Here is a 15,995-nt window from a genome sequence, read left to right as displayed (position 1 = left end):
CTTATTCATATTTTCCGGAATGGTTCAACAGATATAAATATATAGTCAGACATATAAAATAAATTCCTAAATACCAGCGGAAAAAAAATTAATTTGGAGAAACCAAACAATTGGCTTCAGGTTGAATAAAACTACTAATATATTTGTTGATTATTTAATTCCGCGGTGGTCCTCCTACTTTTATTTCACCAGCCCAACGAGTTGACAAAATTTAAATTGCAAGAATGGAGTAAATATGTAAAAATATAATGATATTAATTGACCCACCCAAACTCACACCCCAACCCAAATTATATTAGCAGCCATATGGCATGGCGCGCCATTCGCACAAACGAGTATAGATATTTTTGGTACGTAAGGGTCAGCCAAAGTTCAAGCACAATAGCAAGGCATCACTTTAGGCAACGACTGAGTAATCTCTGTCAAGACACTTATTGGTTTAAGATCAATACATTCTATTAACGACTCGTCGATTTGATACCAAAATTAACAAACGCATTTCCTGTTGAAACCGAACTGACCAACAAATGAAAGATTTGCTGAGTAATTGTTACCACGAGGAATTAGTCGGTTGCCATTTTATATCAAAATATTTTAAAAAATATTACTAAAGCTTTGAAAACCATTCATCGACAAGTTTTTTGCTTCGTAGCTTTACCACATCGCAATTAACCAATAAATAATTTATAATAAAAAAATATAAAACCAGCAGTGTGATTTGGTGCCATTTTAGTAAGCGGAGTTGTTTCAAGTGTCCACGACAAGTACCACTTAATTTTGGCGCTAGAGTCAACTGAAAGCAGCTAAAGATGACTCACCAAATCTAAACGTCAATGTTTTAATTTGACTCCTCCAACCGAGCAATTATTAAGAAAGTCATTATAACCTTGAGATTTCTAGTTAGTTAACTTCACTTTAAACCTCCGTGTATTATAAGAATGGTTTGCATTGCATAGTAGGCCCTAGGTTTTTCATTCACAACTAGTGTTCTTTTATGTCCTTTTGAACGCAGCCGGGCCACAAAGGTCAAAAACGTCGGTGAAATCGAGTCTTTAAAGTCGCTTGGAAGTTTGAAGAAGCATTAACTACTCTGCAAACAAGATTAGGAGTATGAAAATGACTGTCCGGCAAGGTAAAGCGCAATGAAATAGCTAGAAAGAGGTAGGAGCCCAACTCTACAAAGACTACAAGACAATCAGGGGCAAATATTGCTATTTTTTTAGTTTTTTATTAAGGAGTTTTTATCGAGGGCGCATCCGTGTGTTGTTAAGCACTGGTTGTACTGGTCTTTCTCGCGCGAATAGAAATAACCCTGTTCAGTTTCGTAAAATCAATGAATTAAAAAACGAGCCATCGTTGTATGAGAAATTTGCTATTACAGATTCGAATCCCGTCAACGCTTCATCACATAGTAAAAAAACGATTTTCTTCTTTTGCAAAAGGCATAGGCCTACGATGAGAAGACAGACGTTTAAGTGGCGGAGTTACAAGTCTTTAAAGTAACGTGTATAATGACGCTGGAAAGGTACAGTGAGGCCGACATTTCGTTTTAGTGTGCTTACGAGATAATCACGCAAATGAAATATGTGCAGATTTTGGTATTGTGCCACTTATTTCGATCGCTTCGTTTCCCAACCAGAAAGTACGGAAAAGCTCTTGTCACTTGCGATATTAAAAAGCGGTGAAATGAAAGATCAGTATTTGTTAAAGAGGCAATGTTACCTTTCAACTCGGGAACTGTTTGACTTGAAAAGCCTAGAAAATGTGCTTAAGTAATATACACCAGAAATAAATAGCAAATTCCTCTTACAAGGCAGAACATATGGACTGTATGAAGTGATGTAACTTGTTTAAACGTGCAGCGTTTTCATTAGTTATTTTGTGCTGCGCGTTTCATTAGAAGACGCCTTGTACCAATCTTGATAGAATAAATTGAAATATATAGCTTATAAATATTTGTGCTAGAAAACACATACGTTTATGCGGCAGGGCTGCGGATTCGGAGTATAATCACGTATAAGACTACCCGAGTCCCAAGTTCGCATACCCAGCACCGAATTTCGAAACCGGTAAGACCGCAGACTTTAATTGTAAAGGTGGAACAGCAAATGGTGAAATAACTTCGAACAATGTATTGTGGGTGGATGAATTTATGACACCCTATGAGTGGATTGCTCAATATCCACTTTAATTTAGTATATGCTGTGGAGTCGGGGCTGTACTCGGGACATGATGTATCGCACATTTGTGTCAGACTTGGGTTGTTGTTAGCGGAGCTTTTCCAAACTTTTTTGGACCACGGATCACTATTTGTGAATCTGTTTTGGCGGACCGCAATACAAAGAAAAAAATAACCTTTTCTTTATTTACAAAACTAACAACATCAATGAGATGAATGGCATTGCTTCTTTCTGCATGAATCATCAATTCTCGGAGTTATTTGTGAAAGACAGACTCGGTCAGAGTACACGGAAAGTCTGGACAAGTATTTTTTCAAATGGCGATAAGATTTATTATTACGTCATAGACGAGGAATACGAGAATTTTTCGTAAACAATTTGTTGACTATACATATTAGATAGCAAAGGCTTTCGAAATCATCAAATTGTGAAATAACTGCGGCAATTATCTTTGAAAGGGTACGTAGGCCTACTGTACAACGTATATGTGTGACTTTTCAATTTCTTGTCATATCGACACAGACCACCAGAGGCGTAGCCAGGGTATTTTGCGCCCAGGGAAAACTATAGAATTGGCGCCCCCTTCTCCATGTTTAATCCCATTTTCTATTAAAATAACATAATATACCTTACTTTATATGAAAAAAACGATTCAAATTTTAATAGAACATTGTATTTAAAGAACAAGCAGTCTCATTTGGGCTTTTGAAAGCCTCATTTTTGCGCTCATGTACCTTGGCGCCCGGGGACATATGTACCCCACCGCATCACCCTAGTTACGCTTCTGCGGACCACCCATAGTTCACAGACCACAGTTTGGGAAACCCTGCTCTAACGCACGCATCACTTTTGGGTTTATTCGAAATTAAAAGGGAAAATGTTGAGCTCTTTAAAAGTTGTTTAATTTTGTGTACATTTAGTTGTAGATAGAAGTTTATGTATAGTTGCAACTTTCCAATAGATATTCGTAAAAATCAAATATTCAAGTGCTTGAAATTTAGATTATGTGTATCGGAACAGTCACACAATCCCCATATTAAAACAAAAAACATATATAATTTACAATACCGGTACATGCTTTTGCTGGTTTGCTGTTACATCTGCATTACAAAACACAAACCAAAAGAGCTGAATATCGGCGTAAAGCACCGGACAGATAAAATATTACTGTATCTTCGCTGTATATACATTTAGTTTTACATGCAGTTAGTTAACAAATTAAATATCGCATTTCCAAGACGTGTTTAGCCAACAGAAATGGCTACTCCGTGCGAAAGGTACAAAAAAGTAAATAGCAGCAAACTGACAATATAATTTTTGTTTTGTAGATCAGCAGGATTAATGCTGTTTGCATGTTGGTCCACACCATCATTACTAAGAAATATATTTTATTCAATTAAATTTATTGTATCTACACTAGCTGGCCTTTATGGATCTGCATACAGACGTTTTCGCAGCAGTTGTAAATAGAAATAGAGTGGAATGGGCGCCCTGTTCATTTTTATGCTTTTATACACCGAAAATGCCTTGATTTACGAAAATGTTTAAAATGTACGACATTAAATTTGCGCTGAAGGCGCTAGACGTGTTTTCAAATATACTTCGGTTTTAAACAAGAAAATTGTGTCATAAAGAAAAATTGAAGTTTTTTAAATATCATAACTTGACGCGGGCGGCATGTGTATCTTTGAATAGCGGCATGTGGCCCGGAGGCCACAAGCTTGACACATCTGGTAAAGACCGATATTCCTAATTTTAAGCAGATAAACTGGCAAAGTTTATAACAAACTGGTAATAACATAGCCCAAACATTTTAATTTCGTTTTACAAAAGTTTTTGCCCGGCGCACCTAATGGTTCTAAAGGGGCGCCAGTTTGACACCCCTGTTGTAAATGATTTCGCTTACCGAAGCTGTAGCTCTGTGACTGAGGTTACATTACTTAACCGTCTAGATCTTGTTAGAATCCGAATTTTATTTACACGCTTATGCACGGAAAAATACAATATATATCAACATATTAGTGAATTAAAGAACTATAACGTGAAAAGTGGACGAATGCAATATATGTAGATGGAGCGAAGCCATTGGTTAAGTAACGTTTACCATTACCCAAAAAATCCAGTTTAACCAAGCAATGACGTAATCATTTCGTCACCAAGCAAACGTCACCAGCTGGCGCGTTAAGTTTAACTACGTCATCGAACACAGAATTGGAGAAACAGGTTTAACAAATGTGGCTTAAACGAATGTTCTTGTGCTTTTTATACAAGAAATATAATTCAACCAAGATAATCTGCAGTGCCGAGGTTTGTTTTTTGTCAACGGGAAATAACGACATTGGGAGCGCTGGGGGTCAGCACCGAGTATAGAATAAAAGCGCGGTAAATAAGAGACGCTTTAAAACATAAAAATTGCGTTTGTCAAAATATAGCGTTTTAGTTTCCAACGGCATATGTAACGTAAATTAAATTTTTCAGCGCCGAAGGAAGTGACAATTGCGACCATCCCGCGAATCACCAGCATATCGGAATAGACAGAACGGCGACACACAGTTTATCGCAAATCTATAGTTAATCTCTGCGTGTTTAGTGTCGACATTACGAAATTCGAAGACACGATTTTGGGTATTTACATTACTCTTGAATACACTGCCAAATAGAAAGCTAAATCCACCAAGGTTAATTTGCAAGGTCTTTACGGGCCTAGATAAGCGCAACAAATATTAGGCGAAATGATAACTGTCAATCAAGTCGTTTTGACCCTTCTGTTTCCGAAATGTTTACCAAATGGTCTCGGTTGGTAAAAACAAATTTGAATCAAAAATAAATCCACTCCTACCAAAGTGGAAGGCACTGTACAAAAATCCTGATAAGATAATGGGCGCATACTGCAATCGTCGGCCTGGTTAAGTGTTATAAAGCGGTTAAATATATACAAAATGGATAACGGTTAAGGTGGGTTTCCCTGTGATGTTGGTATTATGAAATCAGATAAGGTTAATTCCTAGGGGTAGCAAATTAACGCCACTTTTGTATCGGTGTGTCAATTCCAACAGGTGTCGGGTAAAATAAACAAAACAGAATTAAATCCGAAAAACATTAATCGGCTTTACACGTGCAAGTCAAGCAAAACTGCAAAAACGTCAACGTTAAAAAGATGAGTTACGCATAACAACATCTAACAACAAACAGTCTTGAGGTGTTAAAAATCCAAAATCGGTCCCGACGTCTTTAGGGCGCTGACGTCACATGCCAGGTCTCTCTAGCGCCCCTTGTGCCTCATGGCCTTGGAGATATCGACTCCGGTGAGCTTCTCGACCATTTCTGGAAGCTTGCCGACAACGTCCAGCACTTCGCCGGTCAGCTTGGCAGCTCCCACGTCACCCTTGCCACTGGACACCATCGTGACCTGTGAAACGATTGCCGTTAGTTGTGTAACACGATTGGGTTTGTTTAAGTGACACGATTGGGTTTGGCTAAGTGACAAGTTTTAGTTTGGTAAAGTGACGCGATAAGGTTTGGCTAAGTTGCATTATTGCTCTTGTACGTTTGATACGATTGTGTTTTGTTAAGTGACACGATTGGGTTTTCTTAAGTTGCAATATTGCTCTTGTACGTTTGATACGACTGGGTTTAGTTAAGTCTTAAGTGATACGATTGGGTTTGATTAGGTGACACGATTCGGTTTGGCTAAGTGACAAGTTTTAGTTTGGTAAAAGTGACGCGATTAGGTTTGGCTAAGTGGCAATATTGCTTTCGATTAAGTGACACGGTTTGGTACAGCGTAATCGATCTGGATAATAAGTGGTGTTTTTATTTATTTTACATATAGGGTTCGATTTGGGTCTTCCTTTGTTACTTAAGCAATGATAATCTGATGATTATGGAGGGATACCGTTCAAGGATGAATGCTTTTCAATCAAAAGAAAAAATATTGTCGTGGGTTTTACTGTGAAGTTAATTTCTACGTGGGTTGCATGTTGCGCCCCTAACTTTCATTAATGATTTTCTCTTGTAGTGTTCTGCCAATCCAGACCATTCTGTGTTAAATGTATAAACTGTGAAGAAACTAGTGACGAATATGAATCATTTGGATGAGTATTAAATGGGCTATGGCAAATCACCTGGACCAAATGCAAAAGAACATTTACCATTTACTATTTTCGAAATATCGCGTAAACATCATAATATGAGGAACAAAATATCCAACATTTTTGTGAATCATGAAATGTAAAATGTAAATTATTCGCGGTATGCGGTTCTACTGTAACAGTACAGGCGCCATTTCTATGCCTCCACGCACAGTCGAGCTTTAATGAAATATTTATGACATTAGTTGGTGGAATGGACAGCGGACTACAAAGCAAACGATTTATTTGTGTGCGGGTTGTGTGCGCCAGGCTGGCAGAATCTTGCCAGCCTTCTGGTGACAAGCATTTTTGGCAAAAATTCTTCGGTTTTTGGTCGCGCCCCTTACATGATGTGTTCGCCTAAGGAATGCACGAACCTTGTCATGTTTTGGCGATAAACAAGGCTATTAATAATAAAATTAGACAACAAAACGTAGCGCCGAAGGCGCAAAATTTTTTGTGACATTAAGTCATTAACAAATACATAAGAGACATGTGAAGGTACAACCAGGGGCCTGGGGGTGTACGTACATGTCTGCTTTTCTTGCTTTAAAAGTGTTACATAGATAAGCTGTTTTCAGGCAAACTTGTGTAAAAACGTGCTGCTCAAAACGAAAAAATATTCTTTGGCTAAATTTCCAATTTATATTGCTCGAAATAATAATATTTATAATAAAATTTAATAGAAATTGTCACAGTCACATTGCAACATGCCCCATAGTATGCATATTACCTTTGGGATAGATTTGTTGAAAACAAAGACACATAAACCTAGCAAAACCACGGTAAAGTTTTGCATTTGGGTAATTAAACAACCAAAAATATACTTTAGGCCTTAGGGGGAGAAGCATAGCCTGGTAAATCCTTAATATGCCGATGCGAATGTCATACCTGTACATTTAACAGAAATGGAGAATTCAACTCAACATAGAGGAATTCAACTCAATATAGAAGTACTTGCCAATTCAAAGTAAAACTGCCAACACATAACAATTGTATGATCAAAAGTGTGTACTTTTTGAAATAATAAACAGTATATAAGCCTTACACTGGCTTTTTCTCACTAAACAACGTGCTTCACACTACCTTAACTTTTTTCAAAATGACACAACAAAATTTATTTCTGCCAATTGTAGTGTGTAATGTTATTACTTATTACATATTTCCGCTTTTTAAAAATATGTGTGGAAACAACCACAAGGTTTTTGCAAATTGGATGTTCAAAAAAAAAATGTAAAAAAAAAATGCTTTCGAAAAAAAAAAGAAAAAAACAATTTTTTTTTTCAATTTTTTTTTACTTAAATTTTTTTTTGCACCAATTTCTTCGGTTTTCTGGCTGATTCTTCGGCCGACATAGTCGCCAAGTCGCCAGCATTCTGCCATACTGGTGTGCGCTTTTCGGCAGTCGATCACATTGCAATAATGTATAATCTACTGTCAGGGTAAAGTTGGACGGCTGCTATCTTAAATAAGTAATGACAGCGCTTCCAGGCAACGTACAGAATACAAAGTGTGACATTAAAGTGTGGTTTTCGTGGGTAGGAATTTGTTACAACTGACAGATTGTAGAGCAGGGCGTCTAAATCCATTCGTTAAAACAAACAACATGAAAATGCGTCTAAATCCTTCGTTAAAACAAACAACAGCAAACCTGCTTTATAACGCTAACTAGGGATGAAGTCATTGAAGTGGTTATATTAAATTGGTATTGAATCGACACTAATACAGATCTAGTATCGGACGAATTGCGATACTAACTATAGGTGGTATGGGTTGTCGGACAATGGCCCGATAATTCGGGCACTCCTCAATTTCCATGCTATGCCTGGTATGCAGCAGTGTTCCCAAAGTTTTATAGTTGCGCTTTTTTAAACGTACATTTTAATAATTATTAGATTTAAGACAAAAATGTATAAAATAAAAACACAATTGTCAGGTTTTATTTGCTATTTAAAAGCGCACAATGACTGTTAGAAAGTATTATATTTACGAGTTTGAGTTACATAAGGTATTTCAGGTCGACCGTTACACAACAAAGTATAAAATAGAGACATTTAGTACGTCATTGATTTACGAGCCTTTGGTCCATTCAACAATAAAACGTTTCTGTAACTTACGCTCCCTTGGAATTGATGGTTATATCATTATATCTATTGTCGCTTAACAGTTATTTGGTTGGTTTGCCACCTATTTTGTTTTAGCTCTGTCAGTGTTCCGCAAGTGAAAATAGGTTGAGGATCACTGACATAAACTATATCGCCTCTTTTCTAACAACTACAGTAAAAAGGACGTATAATTTAATTAACGTTAAAAAAGAAAGACAACCGACCTTCTTGGCAGATGATAGTGGCCCAGCGACCTCGGCAGCAATCTTGGGCAGTGTGGAGAGAACCATATCCACCATGGCCGCTTCCTGGTATTCCTTCCACGCATCGGCCTTCTTGACCATCTGCTCGGCTTCGGCCTTGGCTTTGGCCTCGATGGCAAAGGCCTGGGCTTCACCGCGGACCCGGATAGCCTCTGATTCGGCTTCTGCCTCCAGCACAACCTTGTTGCGCTCTGCGGCCGCGATCGTTTCCAGACTATGTAGAGAAAACGTAAGGTTAGATCAGTTATTCTCAACTGGGGTGACGCGGCACCCTGGGGTGCTATTTGTAATTCTCAAGGGTGACGCGGCATATTTGGGAATCTTTAAGAATCGGAAAGAAACGTGGCTTGCAAGAACGTTCTTGATGTTGTTATACAAGAAATATAGTTCAGCGAAGATAATCTGCTGCAGTAACGAGGTTCGTTTTATCAACGGGAAATATACGACATTGGCAGCGCTGGGGGAGCACCGAGTGTGGAACAAACGCGCGGTGAACAACAGACGCCTTTAAAACATAGAACTTTTTGTGTGAGATTAAAGTGTAATAAATTAAATTTTAAATCGAAAATAAGTTCTTACGATGGGTAGAGTTGATGTGTGTTGTTCCTTTCCGTTTATTGTGATATTCTAGTGAATTACCGTCGGAGAAAATCTTATAGGGGTGTCGCAATGTATTTATTATTTTAGAGGGGTGACGCTAGTCATAAAAGGCTGAGAAAGACTGGGTTAAATTATACACCTCAGTTCAGGGGTGACAAGCGGCTCTTTACTCAGCTGTTATGCGACTCTTACGTTCATAGTGTATTTACGTTTAAAGGGTGTACTGTGGATGTTTATAGTATTAGTCGAGTGGATTTCTGGCTAGGCAACAATCTGCTTAAATAAGCATATTTTTTTAGGGTGTATAGGAGGACCTTTTAAATAAACTGTTGGGCGACAGCTACATCAGAAACTGTTACATCTGTAAAACCTTTGGCAAATGTAAAACTCGTAAAACGCAACCTCAACTCAGTTGCACATTACTTAAACAAATAAGTCCAGAAGCAGACAACAAATAAAGCTCTGTTATCACTGCTAACCCAAATGGATGTGAAAATATAACTCGCCTTCCGATAAGAAGTTACCAATTGTGAACGGTCATTCATGACTCATTTCCGCAAAATCCATTAAATGCGCAGGTGTAACTGTATTGCAACTTTTTGCAAACCCCAATTATGATTAACAATCCAACTGAAATAAAACTAGTTATTATTGACGTTATGTATAATGTTATTGATGTTGTGTAACAGTTATATACAATAAATCTAGTTAAGCAAAGATATATGGAAATAAGTCGACATAAATTTCTTCTGATGGGTAAAGTGCGGCATTAGGAAATAATTTGTTGGACTTCACCGGTTGGATTCATTCCTTAGTTGATATTTTTCAAGGAATGAACACCTTACATCCAATTTTTGCTCTATTGGCAAGCTTTTTGATACAATTTTTTGTACGACAAAATGGTTAAAAGTAAAAGAAGTTTTTTTCAACCTTGTTGCACAGTTAGTGTGCTGTTTCAATCTAGTTTATTGTAATGTTACAGTTCACCACACAGCAAAACTACGAGCAAGGGTGCCGGGAACTGTTTATAATTTTTGTAGGGTGCCGCAAGCCACAAAAGGTTGCGAAACACTGACTTAGATGCTATATCCTGCGCATGGCAAAATGTGAGGCTAAGAACCAAATATTTATTGTGGGTTGCGCTGTGCTGAAGGGTTTTGCTAGATCTGTTTTTCTAAATTTCAATTGTTCTGCCTTCAGCGAGGGTTTAAAGGGAAACTCCTCCTCAATTAACCAAAATCAAACAGCTATAGCCTTGACAAGATTTAATGTTACTTCAATTGTTGGGTGAGACAGTGCAACTTGGGCTAAATGGCAAGGCTAATAAATGTAACATGCTACCAGTATTGTTATAACAAAACCACAATAAAATAACCCCCCAAAATCAATAAACATAGTAACTATATGCTGCAAATATGCATAGCACCTTGAAAAGGACAAAAACGGTGTCAGAACCACATAAAGTAGGAAAGGGGAAATGACATCAACGCCTAAGGTGAAACAGAGATTAATAGCTGGAAATTTTACAACCCCTTTATTATTATTGCAACCTACAAGTGCAATGTTTATACATAAGACCAGTTGAGAATTGGCAAGCTAAACTAAAGTGGTTCTTTAAAAAAAAACTTAAGTTGGAGGATTTCAATAACAAAAATGTTGAAACAGCTCATCTTAAAAAAAGAAAGAAAATCTACATAAGCTATACTACTTTTTGCCAAACGTATGCTCACACTGTATATGGAAATAAACCAATAACATATATACAGATTAAAATTCATTTACCTGAGAGGTAATTTTCGCATGTAACCTACATGAAAAATATGTTTCTATACCAGAGTCGTTACAAAATGTATTAAATATTTTTAAGTTTCAAGTTGGTGGAAAATGCTTTTATCTTTCACAAAGACGTCATTGCAAGACTCAGTACCCTTTGCAACTTAGTTATACGTTAAATAATAACTTCAAAATGTACTTTCCCACATAAAATTTCTCACCGATATTTCTCAGCCTCCGCCGGCTTCTTCACGGTTGCTTCGAGTTCTTTCTCACGACGGAGAATCTCCTGATCCTGGACCTGAATCTGCTTGGCACGCTCCTCCACCTTGATTTGCATCTCTTCCTCTTTGATAGCTTGCTTGGACACGGCTGCCTGCAACTCGTAGGCCAGCTCCGATTCTGCTTTCTTGGTTTCAACCTAGGGTAAAAAAAATGTTTTTGGTAAAAGTGAAACATATGTGGAGGGAGAAGGCAGAGTTACCAGTTAAACAGGGTTTATTTTCTGGAAAAGTAATACACTGACCAATTATTAAGGCATATATTCATAACAGTATGCTGGGTGCTTTTGGAAAGGCTATCATAACGGAATCAGATGTCCTAATCAGCATTGTAGAATTTGTAGTGCAAGCACTGCAAGGCTGTTTATTTGGACTAAGCATTTCAATAATATTGAAAAGGATTTGTAGGTGATTAGAAATTACCAAGGAAATATGTAATAAACAACGTTGACTTAGGTTCCATAAAGAATCACCCATTTCCTAAAAAAATTCAATAAAACACAATAACACAGTTCTATGAAGTTTGAAAAAAACCTTGGGCAAACAATGACCAAAAGCAGCATGCAGTCCTTTATTCGGTTTTAGGCTGGTCTTATGCAATCACATGGTATAGTTTTTTGGGATGTACATGTCGATTTATTTAGCTAATACTGATCATTGCCGGTTCAGACTGAGATAGTATCACTTTTTGTAGAACAAAATTTATTGTTTTCAGAAGCTTTGGCAGTGTGATGGCATTTATTTACCAAATCCATGACATCTCTGCCTTAGTTGGTGCCGTATGTTTGTATAAGGTAAAATCTATAAATCACTTGCTACTCTCAAAAATGTCTTTTAAAAGCAAGGGGTTTGGGCACAACTGTGTAAAAGGTCAGGGTAAAATAAAAGCAGGCATTCTCCATTTTTAGCCTCGGTTCTTTGTGTATATTGAATGACTTGTTTTGCAAAAAGCAGCTAATTAACAATCAGTACACTAACATATAACAAAACATTAAAGTTAAAAAGAACGTTTTTATTATTATTATTCAGGGTTGCCGGTTACCACACTTCTTTGAAAAAAGTTCAAAGATATTTAAAGAATTTTAGATTATATAGTCTTTTATAGACCTAAACTTTGATTGTTCAACAAATTTTCTGAACAGTCTTGAAAATCAGTAAATACAATAAAATAAATTCAAAGACTTTTAGATAAGGCATTTCAAAGATTTTGTAGTATGCAAATTAATTATATGACATTTAACGATTCAAAGACTTTGTGGCAACCCTGTAATTTGTACAGTATTTAGTTTGTAACATTTTTATAAATTATATTATAGTAACAAATTTTATATTTTCAAATGACAGGCTCTTTTTTTTACTTTACAAAGCAGGCAGCAGCAATTTCCTGTAGGGAAATGACAATTAGTATATAATGCTGGCAGTAAGGATGCCTGCAGAGTGTGTGGGTTATTTAACAAAATAAAATAAATCCAGTTATCTTACACTACTCCTGAGAGTTGGCGCAAATTTATTTAAAAAAAACATTATACTACTATATTTACTTTTTAACATGGAGCAAGTTATATCATTTAAATACAAAACAATCAATTACCTCGATATCATAGGCTGCCTTTTTAAGTTCAAAGTCCCTCTTTGCTTTTGCAATCAGGGTGTCATTTTCAAAGCGCACTTTCAACTTCTCCTGGTTAGCAATAGATTCCTTGATGCCAGCATCCTTTTTCGCTTGTGCTTCGCCAATCTTGGCATCACGATGCACTTGAGCAGTACGTGTTTTGCCAAGAGCCAAAAGATATCTATCGAAAAACTATTTGTTTATGGACTGGTAAAGACAAGAAAGAATCATGAAACAGCAAATTATTTCAAATGGTATTTCATTAAAGTTGATGATTCTAAGAAGAGATGCACCAAACAATGAGGGTAATTATAAAAAATGAAATATTGAGGGCCTAAAGGGGAGTAACAAAACGTGCATTGTGATATAACATCTAAATTTAAGAGTGAAAATGTGGATTTAACTAATATTAGAAGAGTTCATGTGGTTTTATTTGTTATAACCATGTGTGATTTGCTTAGAACTTAAAAAAACATTATGACACATACCCCTCAGTGTCGGTGACATCCTTAAGTGTATAAGACACCACTGTGATCCCCATTTGGATGAGGTCCGAAGATGCCACCTCAAACACTTGCTGAGCAAACTTCTTTCTGTCCTGGTAGATTTCCTCTACAGTCATGTTACCCATGATTGCTCTCTGGTGACCTAGAAAGCCGGGCATTGAAATAAAGATTTATTTGAGAATCATCATGCATATCATTTTAAACTAAAACTAAAATACAATTTCTGGATGCAACACTAACAAAAAATATAAAAGTCATCACTTAAAAGAGATCATAGCTTTTGGCATGATAAACTATATCTCTATCATAGTAGACTTGAAAACATTTTAGCAGCATAGCCCAAATGATGCAGTTAAAAAAAAGACAAATGTTTTACAAAAAAGTTATAAGAAAAAATGTGCTCTTAAACATGGGTTTAAGATGAAAATAATATATATGTTTCATTTTCGAAGAGTGATGGGTGGCATAAACTTGCTATTTGTTTTATATAATTTATGTTCAGCTGCAGAAACCTTTACCTTTTTTTAATTTTTTTGCACAAAACCACAACAGTTGTCAAATCAAAGTTAATAGTTTTAGTAGCACAACTTATAAAACTGAGGGTCATGCAAGGAGTTTCAAGGGATATTATGTATATATATATATAAGTAATCCTAAATAAATTCAACTTTTTTTGAATATTTAAATTTAAAAATTAAGGCAGAAAACACAATCACTAATACATTTTAGGTTAACCAAATGTGAAAATGTGATATAATAAGGATTGTTGTATTATGTCCAATTAGTAAAGTTGTTTTAATTGATTAAAAACGGAAAAACTTTGGTCAGTTTCAGTTATGCACACTTTGTCATTTTTAGAAGTTGTTTTGGAAAAATGAATTTCAGTCTATGCATTAATAATTTGCTCCAGACAAAGTGGTAAACCACCATACAACTTATAACGTACAGTAATTAGAGATAAAAGTAGACTAAAAGTCACGTAGTAAATAATGGCTGAAATTGGAATAACAATTTAGTATCAGTAATGTAGCTTGATAATGAATTGTGAAGCCAACAAGGTCGAGTAGATTGACATCATCTTGAATAAAATGTATTGATATGAGCTTGTATCTTCTTAAGTTAATCGGAAGCTCGTATTGACACATTTTAATCAAGATAGTCTACTTGACCTTTTTGGCTTTATCCAATTAATTATTAAATTTGGTATCAGATCTTGCATTTATTATTATCGTACATCGCTAATGACAACCCACCTTCCAATGTTTCCAAGGCGATTTGATGAATTTCATTTTCTGATTTCCCAAGAAACTGCATACACGCATTGGCCAGCATGTCTTGATTTTGGCCCTGTATTTTTACCTGAGCAACCCCGACACAGGAAATTGCAACACCCTTTGATGTGTTAACCTCTTTGCTGTGAATCTGAAGGGTCATTGTGTTGAGCGAAATGCGCTGAAGTTGTTGGATAACAGGCCAAACCCAAACGCGGCCACCAGGGACCATGAGAGGTCGACCATACCCACACCCAGCCACCACCATTGCCTCATTGGGACCACAAGTTTCAAAACCCATTTTTCTGAAATCAATTGCAATTCAAAAATAACTAAAAAAAAACAAGACAAAGTGACCAAAAAATATATACGAAAAGACAATTCGGCCCTGGTCTAGAATCCTACCATAACGCACAATATTTGCGTTAGGTTGCAGGGATTAGTGTTTGGGTTAGGGTGGGTTATGCAAGTTATTGGTACTGAATATAATAATAGTTGGCCCATCCGCACCCAAACTCGCACCCTAACCTAAATATTTTGCGTTGATTTAATAACTGTGGTAGGATTCTAGACCAGCGTAAAAAATTCTAAATGTTGTTACTGAATAATCAAACAATCTACAAAAAATTAATATTATGTTCTTTGTAAAATTTTCGACAATAATTTACAAAATCAAAACTATGCAGAAGAGTTTGTAAATTCGCTATTTACATAAACGAAGATGATAAAGTAGTTGCTCGTTTGACAAAACCGGACTAAAATGTTACATTCAGCAAGACTTATGCACAGTCACCTAAGGCTCGGAATGTGGATATAATAAAAACTGCAAATCCAACTAAAAACAATTAAAATGTTGCGTAAATTGTAGAAATAATTTGCTTCAGTGTTAACTCCACTCAGCAACGAAAAGCTGCTTTCGGGCGTGTATCCAACAGCACGCTTCACCGATCACGAGTTCTACATTCTTTCGCACGCGCGTTCTTTTTTAACAGTCGTGCAAAATCGTTGGTCACGTGAACATGAGTTATGTCAACAAAGTTGTAACAACAAGGAAAGTAAAGCGAATTGAACAACGATAAAATATATCACTGTATTAGTAAAATTGAACAATTATAAATGATGTTTGTTCAAATAAATAGTTTACCTAGTCGGACACATAATAAACTCTAAATTATTAACATTTCATTACTGAGATTCATGCGTGCTAAGTTAACTAAAAAGCTCGTATTAATGTAAATGCATGTCGGCAAAGATGTTTTTCATTTAAGATAAAA

The 15,995-nt window shown here is 36.3% G+C and overlaps 1 protein-coding gene across 1 annotated transcript; it reads right to left on the bottom strand.

Annotated features, from left to right (window-relative positions):
- Positions 1-4,118: 4,118 nt before the first annotated feature.
- Positions 4,119-15,995, bottom strand: LOC146139885 (flotillin-1-like). The gene is made up of 6 exons (XM_083393147.1): positions 14,704-15,995; positions 13,433-13,592; positions 12,924-13,125; positions 11,273-11,472; positions 8,640-8,892; positions 4,119-5,589 (listed from the first exon to the last, which is right to left on the bottom strand). Exons 1-6 carry the CDS (start codon positions 15,020-15,022, stop codon positions 5,443-5,445), a joined length of 1,281 nt encoding a protein of 426 aa, XP_083249273.1. The 5' UTR covers positions 15,023-15,995; the 3' UTR covers positions 4,119-5,442.

This window comes from Ascidiella aspersa, chromosome 6, assembly GCF_963924565.1.
Source record: "Ascidiella aspersa chromosome 6, kaAscAspe10.2, whole genome shotgun sequence".
NCBI classification, from domain to species: Eukaryota; Metazoa; Chordata; class Ascidiacea; order Phlebobranchia; family Ascidiidae; genus Ascidiella; species Ascidiella aspersa.
Note: the sequence above shows the minus strand (reverse complement) of the source record. Positions and strands in the feature narration are given on the sequence as shown.